The sequence below is a fragment of the Bos mutus genome, chromosome 19, assembly GCF_027580195.1.
Source record: "Bos mutus isolate GX-2022 chromosome 19, NWIPB_WYAK_1.1, whole genome shotgun sequence".
Classification (NCBI taxonomy): Eukaryota; Metazoa; Chordata; class Mammalia; order Artiodactyla; family Bovidae; genus Bos; species Bos mutus.
In genome coordinates, this window is record NC_091635.1 from 10,988,176 (window position 1) to 11,006,483 (window position 18,308).

An 18,308-nucleotide genomic window follows, 5' to 3' on the forward strand; every position below is an offset into this window, starting at 1 on the left:
GAGACAGCAAAAGAGACACAGAGATAAAGAACAGACTTTTGGACTCTGTGGGAGAAGACGAGGGTGGGATGATGTGAGAGAATAGCATTTTTTTAATATAAATTTATTTATTTTAATTGGAGGTTAATTACTTTATAATATTGTATTGGTTTTGCCATACATCAACATGAATCTGCCACAGGTGTACAAGTATAACATTGAAACATGTATATTACCATATGTGAAATAGATCGCCAGTCCAGGTTTGATGCATGAGACGGGGCGCATAGAGCCGGTGTACTGGGATGACCCTGAGGGATGAAATGGGGAGGGGTTTTCAGGATGGGGAACATGTGTACACCCATGGCTGATTTATGTCAATGTATGGCAAAAACCACTACAATATTGTAAACTAATTAGCCTCCAATTAAAGTAAATAAATTAATTAAAAAAAAGAAGTATGGCAGAGAAGAAGTCAATCCTGAAGGAAATCAGTCCTGAATGTTCACTGGAAGGACTGATGCTGAAGCTGAAGCTCCAATACTTTGGCCACCTGATCCAAAGAACTGACTCATTGGAAAAGACCCTGATGCTGGGAAAGATTGAAGGCGAGAGGAGAAGGGGACAACAGAGGATGAGATGGTTGGATGGCATCACTGACTGGATGGACATGAGTTTGAGTAAGCTCTGGGAGTTGGTGATGGACAGGGTCCATGTTATATGTTTATGCCTGTTATTACTTTGTTGAAAATCTGTATTAAAATATTATAAAATTTAATTCAAGATATTTTAATGCCAAGAGAATAGTTGATCTTGTGTATGTGAATGCCCTTGTTTAATAGAAGTAACTTAGTTAACAAACATTTGTTGGTGCTGATGTTGCAGACAGTTGGAGAAATGCATGGAGACAACCGGAGTGGAGTCTCAGAGTTCCTCCTCCTGGGGATCTCACAGAATCCTGAGCAGCAGTGGGTCCTGTTTTGGATGTTCCTGTTCCATGTGTCTGGTCACAGTGGTGGGAAATGTGCTCATCATTCTGGCCATTGGCTCTGACTCCCGCCTGCACACTCCCATGTACTTCTTCCTGGCCAACTTCTGCTTCACAGACCTCTTCTTCATCACCAAGAGAATCCCCAAGATGGTGGTAAACCTTCAGTCTCAGAACAAAGCCATCTCATATGGAGGGTGTGTGACTCAGCTCTATTTCCTGGTCTCCTTGGTGGCTCTGGACAACCTCATCCTGGCCACGATGGCATATGACCGCTGTGTGGTCATCTGCCGCCCCTCCACTACACCACAGCCATGAGCCCTGGGCTCTCATTTCACTCCTCACCTTGTGTTGGGCCCTCTCTGTCCTCTGTGGCCTCATCACACCCTCCTCATGACCAAGGTGACCTTCTGAGGTCCTGGAGGATCCGCTACATCTTCTGTGAGATGGACGTCCTACTGAGGCTCGCCTGTTCTAACATTCACATCACTCACACAGTGTTGATTATCACAGGCTGCTTCATCTTCCTCACCCCTTGAGGGTTCATGACCATGTCCTATGTCTGGATTGTCAGCACCATCCTCCAGATACCTTCAGTGTCTGGGAAGCACAAAGCTTTCTCCACCCGTGCCTCCCACTTGGCTGTGGTCTCCCTCTTCTGTGGGACACTTGGTATGGTATATCTGCAGCCCCTCAAAACCCACTACATGAAGGATTCAGTAGCCCCACTGATGTATGCTGTGGTGACCCCCATGATGAACCCTTTCATCTATAGCCTGAGGATGAAGGCCATGCATGGGGCACTGGGAAGACTCCTCTTAGGGAAAGACTTCCAGAGGTTGGCATGAGGTAATCTGGGCATTGAAGTGGAGATTGCTTCAATTCATGTACAAGGTGTTATCCTATGGAGGACACAGGAGTGATGAGGGCACACTCATTATTTAGTCACTAAGTCGTGTCTGACCCTTTTACCACCCCATGGACTGTCACCCACCAGGCTCCTCTGTCCATGGAATTTGCCAGGCAAGAACACTGGAGCAGGTTGCCATTTCCTTCTTCAGGGAATCTTCCCGACCCAGGGACTGAACCTGAGTCTCCTGCACTGGCAGCTGGATTCTTTATCACTGAGCTGCCTGGGAAGCCCCATGAGACCATAGATCCAGCTCAAAATGAGCTCATACCTCTGTGGTGATGAAAAGACACCTATGTGTAACAGGTGTCCCCAGACCTCATCCACCTTGGCAATAAATAAGGTCATGTTAACACTAATACTCAGAGAAGGCAATGGCACCCCACTCCAGTACTCTCTGTGATGAGGGAACACACCTATGTGTAACCAGTGTCCCCAGACCTCATCAACCTTGGCAATAAATAAGGTCATGTTAACACTAATACTAAAATTTTGCAGGATCAAAGTCTTCAACTTATCTGACCATAGGACCACAGTGCCACCATCCCAGTCTTTCATAATATACCCAGTTGTGGCCTGGAGAGGGGACTCTCTAGAACACTCTTGGTCTTGAGCTCTGACATGCTCTTGGGGACCTGCTGCCTGTGAGCCATTTGGAGACACCTGCATTACCCCCACTGCAGGTGCCCTGGGTGAGGCTATCCATTCCCTGGGCTCTGTGTTTCACTCCTCATCTTGTGTTGGGTGCTCTCTGTCCTCTATGGTCTCATTCACACCCTCCTCATCCACATCAGCATTGCTCTCTCAGACCTCAAAGCAATACTGACTGTGGCTTTCTCCTATTTTCCTTTTCCCTGTGGAGAGACCTCATCCCTGAGAAGCCCACCCTATCCTGTGTTATGCCAGCTCCTCACTCCATGGTCCCACCTCTCCTTGCAACCACTCTACCCTGCACTCAAAGCAAAATGTTCAAGTGTGATCAACACATGCTCATGGACAGGATTGGTGGTGGAAGCAGAAGTGGGGAGGTAATTATGAGACCCTATCTCTACTTGGTTCCACCAGCCTAGTGTCAAGTGCAATGGATAGAAAAGGAGAAGTTACTGATGAGAAGATGAGTCCCTGGGTTCTGGGAGTGTGAAAGAGGGAGCAGTTCTTTACAGATGAATCAGCAGAGCCAGCACTGACCTAGACGTTGAGAGACAGGGAGAGTTGACTTGATCTGAGGTTCAGTTTGTTCCACTGACAATGACTGAATGCCTATTAGTGGCTTAGACTGTTTTACAAACATGAATCAGGAGCTCATGATGGACCAAGGAGGGAGGCTACCTTATTTCTGTGTCTGAAGGCAGTGGTCATGCTCTGAGCATGTGGGTTGGGGAGAAGGAGGAGGAAGACTCACCTGGCTTGTTAGTGATGGGGAATTCAGGGAGGGCTTCCTTGAGATGGTAAAAGCTGAGCTCAGAATTAAGGCATGCTGATGAGTCGAAAAGTGAGTAGAGCAAGGCAAGGTAAGATCACTGGGTGAATGGTGGGGGAAGTATTTGTCTTTGGAGCAGATAGCCAAGCTCTCACACCCTGTGACTGTAACAGAGCCAGTCTGGAGGAAGAAAGACTCCTCTTCTTTCCTGGCAAGGACTCATCCAATGAAAAGCCATAGATCCTTTGTTGACCACAGCCCTCTTAACTTCCCTTTTCCCTCTATGAAAGTTGCAAGGTCTTTTCTCTAGTTACAGCAAGTGAGAGCGACTTGTTTCAGTGCCTGGGCTTCTCATTGTGGTCACTTCACTTGTGGGGCACAGGCTCTAGGGCATGTGGACTTCAGTAGTTGGGGCACATGGGCTCAGTAGTGGCAGTTCCTGGGCTTAGTTGTTCCATGGCATATGGGATCTTCCCGGACCAGGGATCAAACTGGTTATTCCTGCATTGGCAGGCAGGTTCTTTAGCACTGAGCCACCAGGGAAGCCCCCCTCTTTGGTCGTGAGCTCCACAAGTTTCCAGTCTCCTACCTGGATCCCAAATCCCCACAAAGTCACTTTTGTCGGCATGTGTGTGTGTGTGTGTGTGTGTGTGTGTGTGTGTATGCACTCAATCAAGTCTATTTGTAGCCCCATAGACCGTAGCCCACCAGGCTCTTCTGTCCATGGAATTCTCCAGGCAAGAATGCTAGAGTGGGTTGCCATTTCCTCCTCCAGGGGATCTTCCCGACCCAGGGATTGAACCCACATCTCTTGTGTCTCTTGCATTGGCAGGTGGATTCTTTACCACTAGCGCCACCTGGGAAGCCCACTTTTGTCTGCATAAAGTGAAGTGAAGTAAAAGTTGCTCAGTTGTGTCCAACTCTTTGCACCCCATGGACTATACAGTCCATGGAATTCTCTAAGCCAGAATACTGGTGTGGGTAGCCTTTCCCATCTCCAGGGGATCTTCCCAAGCCAGGGATCGAAGCCAGGTCTCCCACATTGCAGGCGGATTCTTTACCAGCTGAGCCACAAAGGAAGCCCAAGAATACTGGAGTGGGTAGCCTATCCCTACTCCAGCGGGTCTTCCTGACCCAGGAATTGAACCAGAGCTTCCTGCATTGCAGGCGGATTCGTTACCAACTGAGCTATCAGGGAAGCAGTACGTTTGTCTGCTTATGGCTGCTAAATGGTTGTTGCTGAGGGCACACAAGCAGAGGACCTCCTATTTGCTTTCTTTCTCAGTCTTTCTTTATGGTTCTTTTCTAGTTCTGAGGAAGGAAGGCACCACATTTTAAGATGCCTAGGGTCAAGGAACTGAGGCAGCCTCCAACCTCAGGCCAGTGAGGTCCTGAGGTCCTCAGTCCCCTAACCTGCAAGGAACTGAGTCCTACCAGTGACCATGTGAATGAATGTGGAAGCTTTCCTTTCCTCAGTCAGGCCTGGAGACAGTTACACCACTGGCTGATGGCTTGATCATAGCCTTGCGAGAGGACTCAGGTCAAGTATTTTTGATGAAATTTAGCATCCATATTGAGAGGTTTTGTAAGTTTAAAATATACATGATTCTAAGGACAGTATGAAAAATAAGAATGTAAAATATCTCACTTATAGTTTCATAATATTGATTATATGTTGAGATGATAATGTTTTAGATATATGAATAAAAGAAAATGAATCATTGAAATTAATTTCACTTGCTTACTTTAGCTTTAAAATGGTCCCTGCTACAGACTCAGAAACAGTCTTGTCCCCATGAGGCTTCTAGAAAATTTTAAATTATGTATATGGCTCAGATTAAGTTTCTATTGCCTGGCTCTGGATGATATCTTCTTCCTCCAAAAATTATTTATTTTTGCATCTATTAGGCACTAAGATTAGATCACTTTTGTTCAATCTGGACCTGAGCTGATTCAAAGCTGAGTTTCATTGTTTGTGAAGGTTGGCCAGTTACAATTTCCTAACAAAACAATCCAGTGGAAAAGAGGGCTGCTGCTGCTGCTAAATTTGCTTCAGTCGTGTCCGACTCTGTTCAACCCCATAGACGGCAGCCCACCAGGCTCCCGGTCCCTGGGATTCTTCAGGCAAGAACACTGGAGTGGGTTGCCATTTCCTTCTCCAATGCATGAAAGTGAAAAGTGAAAGTGAAGTCTCTCAGTCATGTCCGACTCTCAGCGACCCCATGGACTGCAGCCCACCAGGCTCCTCCATCCATGGGATTTTCCAGGCAAGAGTACTGGAATGGGGTGCCATTGCCTTCTCCAGAAAAGAGGGCACAAACTGTCAAAAAGTACTTCTTCTTGTTCTTTTGTTGTTGGTTGTTTTTTTTTATCAGAGAGTTTTAATTATATATTTTTTAATTTAAATATATTTATTTTAATTGTTTGCTAATTAAAGATATTTATTTGTATTGGTTTTGCCATACATCAACATAAATCCAGACAGGTGTATAACTGTTGTCCATCCTGAACCCCCCTTCCTCCTCCCTCCCGGGTAGATCTCTCTGGGTCATCCCAGTGCACCTGCCCCTCTCATCCTGTATCCTGCACTCATCCCCTGGACTGGTCACCTAGATTCATTTCTTATATGATATTATACATGTTTCAACCATTCTCCCAGATTGTCCCACCTCTCTCTCTGCCACAGAGTCCAAAAGACTGTTCTGTACATCTGTGTCTCTTTTGCTGTCTCACATACAGGGTTATCATTACCATCGGTCTAAATACTATATATATCTCTTAGTATACTGTTTTGGTGGAGCAGTATCAGGAAAGCACCGACTCCAGTACTCTTGCCTGGAAAATCCCATGGACGGAGGGAGACTCTGATGGGCTGCAGTCCATGGGGTTATGGAGGATAAAGTCAGCACAAACATCTTCTTCTCACTTTCACTTTGTCACTTTCCTGTCATTGGAGATCAGGAAATGGCAGAGGAACTCCAGTGTTCTTGCCTTGGAGAATCCACCTTCATCAAAACCTGGTGGGCTGCCGTCCTGGGGGTTGCACAGGGGTCCGACACGAACATCAAACTTAGCAGCAGCATGGCCATATGCTAATAGGAATCATACTCTATAGTGAATTTTCTCATCTCCTGGCTATTATTCTTCATTTTCTGTATAATCCTTGCTCCAGCAGCATTCAGCACTAATTTGAAGAAATACAACTGGCCACTTAATATGTGAAAAGATATCCAACTGCAGTTTTAACTGGAATTAAAGATCCAAATAAAAATACTGCCATTTCTCAACTTCAGTTTGTAAAAATTAAAGATATTCATTTATAACAACCCTTTATGAAAGGGACGTGGTAAACAGACACTGTGATAACTTAGTGGATGTACACATTAGTGCTAAGTGTCATGGGGTCTATAGAGTGGTGGAGAGTGGTGGTGGTAAAGTTCTCAAAATGTGTTCTGGACTCATCCTCATGAGAAAGGTCACCTAGAAAATTATATCAAAGGTCATTTAAGATGAAGAAACTCCTGGTGAGATGATCTCGTCCCAGTTCTTTATGGAACAAGTCCAGCCATAGATTTAAGGTCACAGAACGGTGCTTACAGCCCACATGCATGGTTGTCATTCTCAATAATTTTTCCCCTTGAGAGAAGCTCATTCTCTTTAACCCCAAAGTGTCTGGAGACCCAAGAGTATCAGGAAAGAGACTGATTTCATCTGTGTTCTTTAGACTGTCACCAGGTGCTGCACCCAGAGGCAGGGAGGCTCTTGATTTTGACGGCCCAGTGGGGTTATGGAGGATGGAGCCTCAGCACACACATCTTCCCTCGCTCTTCTCATCTGTCAGTCCTGCCCCCTGTCTTTCTAGGATCATCTCCTAGCCAGAGGAAGCAGAAGAGGAATACCTAAACTGCCTTGTATCATTACACCTTCATCAAAACTTAAACTTTTCTTTTCCTGGTTGGACGGGTGGGGCCCAACAGTAACATCAAAGGTGCTAGTTATTCCATGGCCATATGCTAATAGGAAGTGATTCTATAGATGAATTTTATTCTCATCTCCCCTCCTATTCATTCTTCATTTTCTCGACACTCATCCTTGAACTCATCAGCATTCCTTAGGCGTCTAGTGTGTTACCCTTAATTCTCTCATCCTTTCTCACCTCCCATCCTCTCATGTCCTTTTCCTAATTTCCATTTTTCTTTCTTACTACTTTTGTTCACCATGCTGTCCCATCCCTCCACATATCCTCATTTTCATCTTCAGTCCTCCACTCCTAAGTCTTTCCTACTTCTCACCCTCATACCTTTCCTTCCTATCTTTATCTCAGCCTATCCTTCCAGTTCTCGACTGCAAGAAGAGATTACAAAGAAGACAAGCTCCAGGTGTAGCCATGGACAGTTTTGGGAATGACAGAGTAGAGAAACCATTTTTCCAGGTTACTGCCCTCATGGGAAATTTCCCCAACCCAGAAAAGGCAGAAAGGACCCTATCACCCCTCATGCCAGTGACCGCCTCCCTACAAGTACCCGCCACAGGGCACCCTGAACGTCAGGGTTTCTAAGGCTGTAGATAAGTGGGTTCAGCATGGGATTGATAACTGTGTTGAAAACTCCAACTCCCTTATCCTTGTCTGAAGCCTCCTCTGAACCCAGGCGCATGTAGTTGAACATACCGGTTCCATAGAAGAGGCAGACCACAGTGAGATGGGAGCCACACGTGGAGAAGGCTTTCTTCCTGCCCTCCGCTGAGCGGATTCGTAGAACCGCAGCTGCCACGTGGATGTAGGAGCTGATGATGAGAACCACAGGTGTACCTGCCATTATGAAACCCACGCCAAAGAGCAGCAGCTCATTGAGCCTAGTGCTGGAGCAGGAGAGCTGGAAGAGCTGTGGGAGGTCACAGTAGAAGTGATTGACCTCACAGGGACCACAGAAGTTAAGGGTGGTTAGGGCAATAGTGTGGGTCAGTGCATTGGTGAAGGCACAAGCCCAGGACACAACCACTAGTATCCTCTGGACCGTCTGGCTCATGCGAGTGCTGTAGGTGAGAGGTCGGCAGATGGCCAAGAATCGATCATAGGCCATGGCTGTCAACAGGAAGCAGTCCATCCCAGCCAGAAGGTGGAAGAAGAAGAGCTGGGAGAGGCAGCCTGCATAGGGAACTGTGCGCTTGTGGGACAGGAGACGGCCCAACATGGCAGGAACAGTGACGGTGATGCACCCAATGTCCAGCGCCGATAGATTCCCCAGGAAGAAGTACATGGGGGTGTGGAGTTTTGGTTCCACCAAGATGGCTGCCAGGATGCTGAGGTTGCCCCCGACAGTGACCAGGTAGGCAAAGAGGAAGAGTACAAAGACCATAGGCTGTAGATTTTCTGTTTCCACTAAGCCCAGTAAAATAAATTCAGTTACAGCTGTCCTGTTGGTTCTAGCTTCTGGCTGCATGAGTCTCTGTAAGGAAATGTCGCAGGAGTGGAAGTTTCATCTACTTAATGTACTTATTCAACATAAATATGTTAAACCATATATGTTCAGAGCCTCATGGTAAGTTCCTAGCTGTCTGGGTGATGGTTTTCCCACTCCCTGGGGTCACTTACACCTCACTCACTGACTTCCTTCATCCTTCCATGTCTTTACCCTGCTCTTGGCTGAGATGCCCCAAACCACCAGAACTTTGTCCCTCCCATCTTCTCCCAGTTGAAAAATGTTAGAATACTTGGGGAAATAAATTCACATAAAAGCAAACTTCCTCTTTGAATACAGTGAGACTAAAATGTAAATCCCCCAGTTTACTCTGAGGGATCAGCCCAAACCAACAAACAGATTTCAAAATAGAAAAATTAATGGTATTTGGAGAGAAATATCTAGAAAGCATTTGAAAACACAACCCAGGCCCAAGACTTCTAGACATAATGACGATGAAGCCAAGATATGGCAAGAGTCAGAAAGAAGATACCCATTACTGTCAGGGTATCCTATCAGGATACTCCAGCTATCAGGAACTCCAGCCCTTTCTCCAAGGTGGGCGACATAGTCTGAAGAATAAAATAAAAAATCTTTATGTCAATAAATTTCTAGTATTATTTGCTAGTATTGTTGCTCTTTAAGCCCTTACATGAAACTTTGAATAGTGGCTTATTTTAAAATAATTTATTCTTTTCATACTATCGGCTACTTGCTTCTGGAATCAAAACTTTAAGCATGAACTGTGGATTGGTTGCTACTAGATGCCATTAATTTTCTGCACAGCAAAATCACCCATCTTGCACTTGGCCTTGTTTCAGGCATGGTGGACTGACCAGTAGCTCTAACGGCATATGTGCATGCTGTATAGTGCCCAGCTCTTTGTGACCTCTTGAATTGTAGCCACCAGGCTCCTCTGTCCATGGGATTTCCCAAGCAAGAATACTGTACCTATTATGCACCTGCATAATAGAGAACCAGATTGAGCTAAGTCTTTCAAATCTTATAATAAACTCTTGATTAAAAAAAAATCCATGTCTATCTATTGCCCATGGAATAAGCAGAACCAGGGCTTCACTAAGAGTAACATTGTTTCCCTGCATAGAATGCACTGGATCAGAGGCTGGGAAGTCAGAACAGAAGGGAAAGGGTGATGAGAGCCTGAGCTTGGGTGAAAATTGGATATGGTGATCTCTAAGATAGCCTTAAAATTCTGAGATCACGTGATCAGTGAGATATGGGGATCATCTTCAGGCCTGATCATCATTGATGAAATTCATCATTGATAAATACAGATAGGCAAATCCCTGGATGGAGAGTAGTTTTTTTCATATATTATACTAAGGAGCAATGACCTGCTCTCTGTTTTTGCTTTGGAGTCCATTTTGACCCAAACATTGATTGTAACCCGGTGGTTTTCTAACCTCCTTTCTCATCCTGTTTTCTGTACTGGCGATGACTTCCTTCCAACTCCACATGCCCAGGTATTTCAAGAGTTGACTGCAATGCTGATTCAGAATGAATCCTCCCTGGAAACTTCTCCATCTCAAAAGGAGCTCTGTCTCTCCTAAACTTCCACTACACATTATTTTATTGAACTTATTACAGTGTCCCTTCTAGCTAAGTTATTTTTCTGTAGAGTATATCTCCCCTACTTCTCTGTAAGCTACTTGAGGACAAAAATATTAATACATGTTTGACTCAGTTTTGCAGTAACAGTACTTAGCACAATACTTCCCTTATGGTATATACTCAATACTTTTAAATAAATCAATGGATGAGTCAAGTGTTCATAGGATTTCAGAGAAAGAAAACATCAGTATGAGCTGGAGTTGTCATGGAAGAGTCTGATTGTATTGGAATCTGGGACAGAATTTTATGTGTGTGCATGCTTAGTCGCTCAGTTGTATCCGGCTCTTTGCAACCCCATGGACTGCAGCCCTCCAGGCTCCTCTGTCCATGGGATTTTCCAGGCAAGAATTTTATGGATTAGTATAGTTTAAGGAAGTTCCAGGGGCAGGTGCATCTGCAAGACTTGCTGCAAGGACTACTGATTTCTTTGGTTTTGATGGGACAAGCAGATAGAAATCTACCCTGACATTTTCCTTTTCATGTAAACCACTCATAATAATAAGGCCCTTAGGAGAGGTGTACCTTACAGACAAGCAAGTTATGGCCAGGCATAGAAGAGCAATAGAACAGCTGCTGACAACTCTCAGTTGGCTGGAGATGCAGCTTGTTTGAAATCAGTGGGATTCTGGGATGAACTCAGATCTTCCAGAGACATCCAGAGTGCCTTTATGGCTATCATGCCCATCACTGAGGATTACCACTCTCAGGGCTTCATAATGAGCCTCGATTTCTCCCTACTGAGCCATGACAAACTCCTACTCTGGAATTCCACCCAACTCCTCCAAGATTCCAGTGATGAAACAGTTCAGCAAAGCCTCTGACTGGAGTCAAGTTTCTAACTACCTGATGAAGTGGGTCCTGGGCAGCAAACTGGACTCAGTGAATCCCCCTAATACTTACTCCTAAGAGTTGCAGGGGCTTCTGTGAGAGCTCAGCTGGTAAAGAATCTGCCTGCAATGCAGGAGACCCCAACTGGATTTCTGGGTTGGGAAGATCCCGTAGAGAAGGGATAGGCTACCTATTCCAGTATGCTTGGGCTTCCCTGGTGGCTCAGATAGTAAAGAATCTGCCCGCAATGTGGGAGACCTGGGTTTAATCCCTGGGTTGGGAAGATCCCCTGGAGGAGGGAATGGCAACCCACTCCAGTATTCTTGCCTGGAGAATCCCCATGTACAGAGGAGCCTGGAGGGCTAGAGTCTGTGTGGTCGTAAAGAGCAGGATGAGCGAATAAGCACAGCACAAGCATTGCAGAGAGCAGGCTTCATCCAAGAGAAGGAGACATGGACAAAAGGGCCCAGAAAAGGAGCCAAGATCTTTGGGTTACAGTCCCAGATCTTCTAAAAAGGCTCCCCGCTTCAGGGGCATCAGTTGCACCAAGTATAAAAGCAGTTTGAGCCGATGGCAGCAGAAGCCCCATTTCTGTTTTGTAAGAGCAGAGGAAGAACCTGCTCTTACAAAGTGAGGACTCTTACAGAGTGAGGCCTATGAGTACTCACCCTGGCACAGGCATAGACACCAGAGAGTGTTTGCAGGAGAAGATGAGGAGCTCTGCAGACCTATCCACACAGAAATCCAGGAAGAGGCTTTGTATAAGGAAATGAAAGAAATTATAGGACTGTCTTCTCAATGGTATCCCCTGGGGGCCTCAGAAATTAGCCCTCCCAGGAAAGCAGAGACAAATGGGGAGAGAGACAAGTTGTTTTATAAACAACTCAAGCTCTTCATAAATATAGCAGCAGTGCCTCATACCTTCTCGTATTTAGACTTTCCTTGAGGAAAAAAAAAAAGGTTATCTCTAGCCTTGGCTTTATGGCAGGTCATTAAGTCAAGTGATACATAGCCCACTAATGGTGGGGTTGCTGAGGTCTGCAGGACTTGTCCATATTCTCCAAGTCACCCAGGAAGTTAGAGTGTAATTGAGACTAGATATGGGTTTCCTGAGGGAGCAGTTTTCTTTCTCAGATGTCAGCCCGAAGCAGGGCCTATGAGCAGAGAGCAGCTAATTTCCAGACTTGCTGTGGACCTGGGGATGTGGAGGAAGCCCCAGCAGAGAGGAAGAGGGAGAAGCTTGCTTCAAATCTAGTTTCCTAATGAGCCCTCAAGAATGTGGGGCTTCCTCCCTCAGAGCCTCATTAGTGGGGCCCCTGGGACTGTGTCTTGGGGATCCTGTAATGATTCTGGAAGTGCTGGTAAAAGAAGGATGTTGAGGGACTTCCCTGGCAGTTCAGAGGTAAAGAATTCGCTTGCCAACACAGGGGACATGGGTTCAATCCCTGGTTGGGGAAGATCCCACATGCTGAGAAGCAACAGAGCCTGTGTGCCACAACTATTGCACCTGTGCTCTAGAGCCCTGGAGCCACAACTACTGAGGCCATGCATTGCAGCTACTGAAGACTTCATGCCCTAGAGCCGCTGCTCCATAAGGTAAGCCACAGCAAGGAGAAGCCCGCTCACTGCAGTAAGAGAGTAGCTCCCATTCACTGCAACTAGAGAAAGCCTGTGCACAGTAATGAAGACCCAGCACAGTCAAAAATAAATAAATAAAATTATTTTTTTAAGTTTGACTCACTTAAAAAAAAAAAAAGACATATGTTGAGCTTGAAGGACTCCTGGTTAGGTCTCAGCATACTCTAAGAAAGGAAATACCATTTATGTCCAAAAAGAAACAACTTACTCATTAACAATAATTCCCATACCTGGCTGTGGTAGGGCCCCAAAGATATGCAGGTACTAATCCCTGAAATCAACTTTAAATCATGTAAAAGGGACTTTGTAAGTGTGATTGTTAGGGGTCTTCATCTGGGGAGATTATCCTGGATTATCCAAGTGGGCCCTGTGTGATGTGTAATCATAAGAGTCCTTTTAAGAGAGAGGTGGAGAGATATTTGACTACAGAAATGAAAAAGGCAACGTGGGGACTTCCTGGCAGTCCAGTGGTTAAGATGCCGAGCTTCCATTGCAGGGGGTGCAGGTTTGAATCCTGGTCAGGGAACTAAGAGCCCAACATGCCACAGGCCGTGGCCAAGAAGACAATGTGATGATAGACATGAGACTGGAGTGATGTGGCCACAAGCCAAGGAATGCCAGAAGCCACCTGAAACTGGAGAAGACATGGAATAGATTTCCCCTGGAGCCTCCCAGGAGAACTCTTCCTGCTGATATCGTGATGTTAGCCTAGAAAACTAATACATAGAAAACTATAAAACACTGAAAAAGAAATCAAAGATTCATGGATTAGGACTCATTTTTGAATTTTATCAAGCTACCAACGGTATTCTTCCAGGACTCATTTTTGAAAGAAGAATCACTAGATTTGGGTACTTTGTTACAGGACCTGAGAAGATCCTGGCACATTTCCTCCGTTTAAAGGTCACTAGATTTGTGGTACTTTGTTACAAAAATAAACAAATGGGACCTAATTAAACTTAAAAGCAGCAACAGGAAATAAATATAAATGACTGGACATACAGATGGCTAATAAACACATATCAACTCCTGGCAGGAACTGGAATTATGCAGTTGAATTATGTGGGAGTGGGCCCTGAGGCCCATGGTAATCATAAGAGTCCTTTTAAGGGAAAGGTGGACAGGACTACAGAAATGAAAAAGGCAATGTGGGACTTCCTGGCAGTCCAGTGGTTAAGATGCCAACCTTCCATTGCAGGGGTGCAGGTCTGAATCCTGGTCAGGGAACTAAGAGCCCACATGCCACAGGCCGTGGCCAAAAAGAAAATGTGATGATAGACATGGAGACTGAAACTGGGAAGACCCCCTGGAGAACTCTTCCTGAGTAGAACATTTTTGAAGGATGAACAGGGAGAGTTCATTGACACGGGATCACCTGTCATGATTCAGGATTTAACATCCAGGCAAGGGTGCCTGGGGCTGGTTGTCATAGACTGCCAAGATGTTTGGTTATAGGGCCTCTTCAAGATCTGGCAGACAGGGATTTCCCTGGTGGTCCAGTAGTTAAGGCTCCATGCACCCAGGGCAGGGGGGCTGGGTTTGATCGCTGGTCAGGGAACGATCTCACATGCTACAATCAAGTGTCCACATGCCGCAACTAAAGATCCTGAATGCCACAACTAAGACCTGGGGAAGCCAAATAAATAAATAACTAGCAAAAATAAATATTATTTTTTTTTAAAAAGATCCATCAGACCCAGTTTGGCTGGCCTACATCTGGGAAGGTGTCTTCCTCCAGGTCCCTGGGTTGGCGGACGTGTTCCCAGCCTATGGTTTCAAGGAGTAGAAGCTGGATTATGGGGTCACTTCAAGATCTGCAGTCAGACAGAAGTCAGTGGGCCTGCCTCTGAGAGCACAGAAGACTGTGTTTTCTGATGGGTCCCTGGACAAGCAGGTGTGTTCTTGATCTATGCCTACAAGGTGCTGGAGCCAAGTTACAAGACTGTGTCAGCGTCTGCAGTTGGACCAAGGTTGGACAGTGTGTCTTAGGGGCATGGATGGGCATGACCTGCCTTGTCCCTGGGTGGGCAGAACTGGCAGCTGAGAGGGCCTAGGGATGGGCCACGGGCCAGTTCAGCATCCACAGCCAGGGCTGAGGTTGATGTGCTCATTATCTAGGGCACAAGTGGGCCTGACTAATGCTAGGTTTCTTGACAGATGTTGTTGGTGACAGAATCAAGGCCAAGAGGGGCTGTAGCTGAATCCACAGGGCTGTTTCCAGGCCTGTATCCAGGACTCCTGTCTGCAAGTCTGCCAGCTGGGCACAGTCTTGTCTTCTCAAAAGAGCCCTCTTTGGACTTGACTCCACTGGGGTCTCATAATCTCTTACCTAGGTCTCAAAGCTCCCACAAAGGCAGTTTTTGTCCAAATTATTCTTTCTAAGGGTGGAATATGAGTGAGGGAAACTCTTCTTCTTTTCTGCTATTATATATCTGTAATATCAGGCTAGTCAAGGCTATGGTTTTTCCAGTGGTCATGTATGGATGTGAGCGTTGGACTGTGAAGAAAGCTGAGTGTGGAAGAATTGATGCTTTTGAACTGTGGTGTTGGAGAAGACTCTTGAGAGTCCCTTGGACTGCAAGGAGAGCCAACCAGTCCGTTATAAAGAAGATCAGTCCTGGGTGTTCTTTGGAAGGAATGATGTTGAAGCTGAAACTCCAATACTTTGGCCACCTCATGCGAAGACTTGACCCATTGGAAAAGACTCTACTGCCTGGAGGGATTGGGGGCAGGAGGAAAAGAGGACGACAGAGGATGAGATGGCTGGTTGGCATCACTGACTCGATGGACGTGAGTTTGAGTGAACTCTGGGAGTTGGTGATGGACAGGGAGGCCTGGCGCGGTGCAATTCATTGGGTCGCAAAGAGTCGGACACGACCGAGTGACTGAACTGAACTGAATATCAGGCTTCCCTAGTGGCATAGCGGTAAAGAATCCACCTGCCAGTGCAGGAGATGTGAGTTCAATCCTTGGGTCGATGAGATTTCCTGGAAAAGGAAATGGCAACCCACTCCAGTATTCTTGCCTAGGAAATCCCATGAACAGAGGAGCCCGGACCAGGGATCGAACCTGTGTCTCCTCCAATGGCAGGTGGATTCTTTACTTCTGAAACACCAGGGAAGCCCTGTTCCTTTTAAAGAATAGGATTGTTGTGGGAATGATGTCAAAGAGTGATAATGACATTCTGTATTGTTTAAACCTTTACAACATGATATATTATATATATTGGGTTGGTCAAATGTTCATTTGAGTTTTTCTTTAACAGCATATGGAAACAAACAAACTTTTTGGCTAACCCAGTGTGATACATTTTTAAGTAGCAAAGAGATTCCCAGGTTGGAATAAAAAAGAACAGACAGATTCCAAAGGAAAGGAAATCTCCCAGTTGTTAAAGAAACATTATGTTCCTGAGTTCTGGGAACCTGTGGCCTTGGTCATCTTTTATGATGCTGAACCAGCTGATGCATTCCACCCAGGGATACATCACAGAATTACCCCTCAGAATTATCCCTTGAAGTGACTTGGGATGAGTGTTCAAATGGGAAAAAGGCCAGAGGCACAGGAATTCCAGGGAGTAAACAACTAGCTCTGTTACTTGCTATAGGTAGAAGAAATGATGGTGGAATTTGTTGTGTTTCTTCAAGGTCAACAGTGAAACAGTCTTTCTGCTCATTCCAAATCAGAGAACATTAGAGGTGAAAGAATATCGACCATTATCTTAGGCCTCTGTCAAGTTCAGGCCCAGGGAAAGTAAAGGACCCGATCAAGGTCAGGAACACTGCAGATGAGAGGAGCCTGTTGGGCTACAGTCCATGGGGTCACAGTCGGACACAATTGAGCATACATGCAATATCTCCATCTTTGCTTCTCAAATCCTTTTGCTTGCAATTATGTTTCTCCCTGTTCCTCATTTTTCATCTTCATTTCCCACAAACCCTCTGCCTCCATCCAATCTTGTTTTGCTCCTTCCCTCCTGTCCTTTCAGTCCCTTCATCCCCATAAAGTATCATGAAAAACCAATCCTGCAGGTGCAGGTCAAGGGGAAGTTTTAGGGAAATCAGTCAGAAAACACCAGTAGCACAGTAGAGATGCCAGGAATGGGCAATTAATCTAAAAGAGACCCTAGTGGTCTCGCATACAGGGTTGTCGTTACCATCTTTCTAAATTCCATATATATGCATTAGTATACTGTATTGGTGTTTTTCTTTCTGGCTTACTTCACTCTGTATAATAGGCTCCAGTTTCATCCACCTCATTAGAACTGATTCAAATGTATTCTTTTTAATGGCTGACCCAGAGGGATGGTATGGGGAGGGAGGTGGGAGAGGGGTTCAGGATGGGGAACACATGTACATCTGTGGTGGATGCATATTGATGTATGGCAAAACCAATACACTATTGTAAAGTAAAAAAAAGAGAGAGAGAGAGAGAGAGACCCTAATGTACTTCTCTGGTGGTCCAGTGGTTAAGACTCCAAACTTCAAATGCAGGGGGTGTGGGTTCCATCCCTGGTCAGGGAATTAAGATCCCACATGCCATGTGGTGTGGCCAAAAAATAAAAGGGGCTCTAGCAGGAAAATATAGCTAGATAATGACAGGACTAAAGGCTAGTAGCACATGTCACCATGTGACTTGTGTTTACAGAAACATTGTCTTAGCTAGGAGGTTTGGAGACTGAGAGGGAGAATTCAGAAGAGAATTTCATGTTGATTATTCTGTTTTATTTTTTTAATATTTAAATAGTATTTAGGGTATAATCTTTTCAAAAGATTTGAAACATATATGGATACATGAGGAAATTTCATTCTTGTATTTTGAGAGTGATCGTATTTGTTAAAGTTTTGAAATTTAAAAAAAAAATTTAAGTTTTAAAAATCTTCACAGAAGTGTCATGCTTTCCCAAGTTAGTCAAGAATACATGACTATACAGTTTCCCATCTGTTCCCTCCGTACCCGGTGCTGTTGACATCTTGTGTGATGGGAGAGGAATGAGCTGCTTTTTTTGGCTTGTAGAAGCCTGACGGGAGAAATAGAGTCATCCTGATCTCTAGGCCTATATTTTGTAAAAGATTAACCATTCCTGAACTTGAAGAAGTCACATGATCACCTGGGAAGTTCCTGGGACATTCTTGCTATAAGCAAAGGAAGAGTCATTCCCTATGAGACATGCACCTGAAGGCGTTCAAGGCTTCCTGGGTTTCACTTCCACCCAGAAAAGGAGCGTACAGTGACTTAAGTTGTAATTTGTCAAGGAGACAGACCAGGCAGAACCTACCTGTCCATTGCCTATATTGGGTAGGGCTCCTATGCACATTATCCCCAACCCCCCCCCAAAAAAAATCCAAAAGCTCAGGAAGATAGAGAAGGTTCTGAACCATTTGTCCCAATTACTGGCCCCAGAGAATTTTTCCTTTAGTCCAAAAAGAGAAAGGGAGAAATTGACACAAGACCTCA

At 45.3% G+C, this 18,308-nt stretch overlaps 1 protein-coding gene and 1 pseudogene across 1 annotated transcript; one reads left to right on the forward strand and one right to left on the reverse strand.

Annotated features, from left to right (window-relative positions):
- The first annotated feature begins 876 nt into the window (after positions 1 to 876).
- Positions 877 to 1,815, forward strand: LOC102272243 (olfactory receptor 1D5-like; annotated as a pseudogene).
- Positions 1,816 to 7,790: 5,975 nt separating this feature from the next.
- Positions 7,791 to 8,738, reverse strand: LOC102271678 (olfactory receptor 3A2). Its single transcript, XM_005909496.2, has one exon. The coding sequence runs from the start codon at positions 8,736 to 8,738 to the stop codon at positions 7,791 to 7,793; it is 948 nt and encodes a 315-aa protein (XP_005909558.2).
- Positions 8,739 to 18,308: the final 9,570 nt, after the last annotated feature.